Source organism: Monoraphidium neglectum (assembly GCF_000611645.1).
Source record: "Monoraphidium neglectum strain SAG 48.87 unplaced genomic scaffold scaffold00587, whole genome shotgun sequence".
Lineage (NCBI taxonomy): Eukaryota > Viridiplantae > Chlorophyta > Chlorophyceae > Sphaeropleales > Selenastraceae > Monoraphidium > Monoraphidium neglectum.
Genome location: NW_014013041.1, coordinates 1 through 2,523, shown reverse-complemented (window position 1 = coordinate 2,523; position 2,523 = coordinate 1). Strand labels below are relative to the sequence as shown.

At 64.6% G+C, this 2,523-nt stretch overlaps 2 protein-coding genes across 2 annotated transcripts; both read right to left on the bottom strand.

Moving 5' to 3' along the window:
* Positions 1-362: 362 nt before the first annotated feature.
* On the bottom strand, positions 363-671 carry MNEG_4279 (hypothetical protein; the record flags this gene model as incomplete). Its single annotated transcript, XM_014047239.1, has 1 exon — positions 363-671. One exon carries the CDS (start codon positions 669-671, stop codon positions 363-365), a length of 309 nt encoding a protein of 102 aa, XP_013902693.1.
* A 1,605-nt stretch (positions 672-2,276) lies between these two features.
* Positions 2,277-2,513, bottom strand: MNEG_4278 (hypothetical protein; the record flags this gene model as incomplete). Its single annotated transcript, XM_014047238.1, has 1 exon — positions 2,277-2,513. A coding segment is annotated over one exon (237 nt), but the record flags the coding sequence as incomplete, so codon positions are not given.
* Positions 2,514-2,523: the final 10 nt, after the last annotated feature.

Below are 2,523 nucleotides of genomic sequence, written 5' to 3'. Positions count from 1 at the left end.
GGACACAAGTGCTGCATGGGTTGGTTGCTGCTCAACTCCCTGCTGTCGTTGGGTGACGAACTTAAACACGTGCGGGTCGTTGTTAGGGACAGTCGTCATTTTGTATTGGGACTGCTGCTGCTGCTGCTGCTGCAACATGCAGTCAGCGCCCTCCAATAGGCACCCTGCAGTGAAAATTATTATGTGATGGTCTGCGAGCTGAGACTTCAGAATCATTTACATGCGTGTCATGATGGCACACCAAAACGGTCGAGGCACTTCACTGCAAACTAGGGGGCCATGGCCAGCAAACGTCCGCTGATGTCAAAAAAGGAATGTCCATGGCACAACGTCACAGCAAAAAAGAGCTGCTGCGCCCGATGCTACCGCTTGGCTCGGCTGCCCCGGCTGGCTGAACTGCCACTGCTTGCGCCACCGGCCGTACTGCTGCTACCGCCGCCAGCTGCTGCGTCCTCTGGATTCAGAGGCGGCAGCCAGTTGAACGGGTTGCGGTTGAAGAAGGGCCAATTGGGCACCACCACCAGCAGCGTCGCAGCAAGGCCGGCGGCGTTGATCAAGACCATGAGCCGGAAGCTGCCAGCTGCGTAGCCCACCACAAAGCCAATGGCTGCAAATACGATCAGCAGGCGGTAGAGCAGTGTCTCTGCCAGCTTCTGCCCTTCGAAGTCCATCGTTTTGATCGCTGCTGCTGCAGATCGCCGGCCTGGAAGACGGAGCTAGTCTAAACCTATCCAAGGAGACCCAGGCAAGCTATCCTATGCTGGGTTGGCTGTCCGCCCTCCGTGGCGATGTTGGGGTCTGGGTTGAAGCGGATTCGCGTGGTATGCCGCTGGTTTCCAACACGTACAGTAACCACTGAATGGGCTTCGATTACGGTAAGCGAGGGCTGCAACGTGCAACGGTAAGCCCCTGCTTGTGCTGCTTTGGCATGAGGGATGAGGCGGTTGATGCCCAGCAACCAGGCACAGCACGCTCAGCAGAGGCCAAAGGGGACCGAGGGCTGATGTGGTGATTTCCACAATCTTATGTTTGACGTGGCGTTAGTTGGTTCCTCTTGGTGCACATTGCATGCACAGGCAAGCACCTGGGTCAAACATTGAGCTGCGACAGGTGTGTCGTTCGCACAACAGCGCTGTGCGTCAACCTCCGTGCCCGACCATCGCACTCCAGGCCACTTGGGGCGTGGCTGCCTTGATTTGTGCATGCACACAAGGTTACAAGATGAAGTGGCAGTTCCAACGATCAAAGCAGGGACCAAGGCAGCAGCAACCAGGGCGCGAGGCCCGCCTCCACTTGGCTCAATTGGCAAATGCTGTTTCTGAGTGGGCATCAACGCCGCAACGCAGACAGGAAGCTGAGGAGACAGATGGCGTTTAACGCCATCACACCTGGAGTGGCGGGTGCAAGCCAGACCGCCGCCGGCGTCGCCGGGCCGCGGCCACGCGGCCGGCTGCGCCGTCCGGCGTGAAAGCGGAAACTGCCCATGGGTTCATGCAGGCAATGTGCAGAGAGCCGCACCACGGCGCGGTGCGGCGCCGGGGCCGCCACCATGGCGAGACAGCCGGGGCCCGCGCAAAGGGGACTTCCCACGACGGCGGCGGTGGGCGCCGCCGCAGCATTGCGCTTGCGAGCGTGGCCGAGCACCGGGTGTGGCGTGCAGACGACCTGCCGGCCCCTCGCGCGCGGCAAGTCCTGGCGGGCATCAAAAGTGGTGCGAATGCGCGCGCGCAACAGTCTCGGCAAGTCGCAAGAGGAGCGGGCGCCCACAATCTGTGTCCTAGCATCCCCCGGGGAGGCCCCGTAATGAAGTGGCGGTGACTGGCAATGCCGGAGGGGTGCAAAAAGGCGCCGCGGCCAGGGGACGCCGGGGGGGAGAAAGGCGGCGCGCCCCGCCCCGGATGTGTGGCGGGACCAGGCGCGCGGGGTAGGAAAAGGGCGGTGGAGAGGCGCCCCCGCGCGCCGCCCGAGGGGGGGCGCCGGCCGGGATCCCGGCGCGCGCGCAGGGGCAAAGTCTCGGCGCCGCACGAGCACGCCAAGAAGCCACAAGTTGAGGAGAGGATCGACGGAGGGCGCCCACACATGACCACGTTCGTGAGCGGTTCGCGGCAGCCAGACCAATCTCGCCGGCGGCGCCCGATTTGCGGTGAACCCCCCAACCCGCCCAACCACCCCTGGTTCAGTGCCGCCAGCCGGCCGAGGCTCTATCGCAGCCTGCTGCCCGCGTCAAGAGCGGGGCCCGCGGGCCCGCCCTGCAGCTGCTACTGCTGCTGCTGCTGCTATTGCTGCTGCTGCTGCTGCTGCTGCTGCTGCTGCTGCTGCTGCTGCTGCACGTCCCAGGGGCTGGGCTGCGCCGGCGACGCCTGCTGCGCCTGGAACCCAGCCTGAGGCGGGTGGTACCCGTAAGCGCCGCCGTAGAGCTGCTGCTGCTGCGGCTGCTGGTGCGGTGCCGCCGCCGCCAGCGCTGCCGCCGGCGTCGCCGGCTGGCTCGGCACCGCGCCGACGCCCGCGTACGCCTGCTGCTGC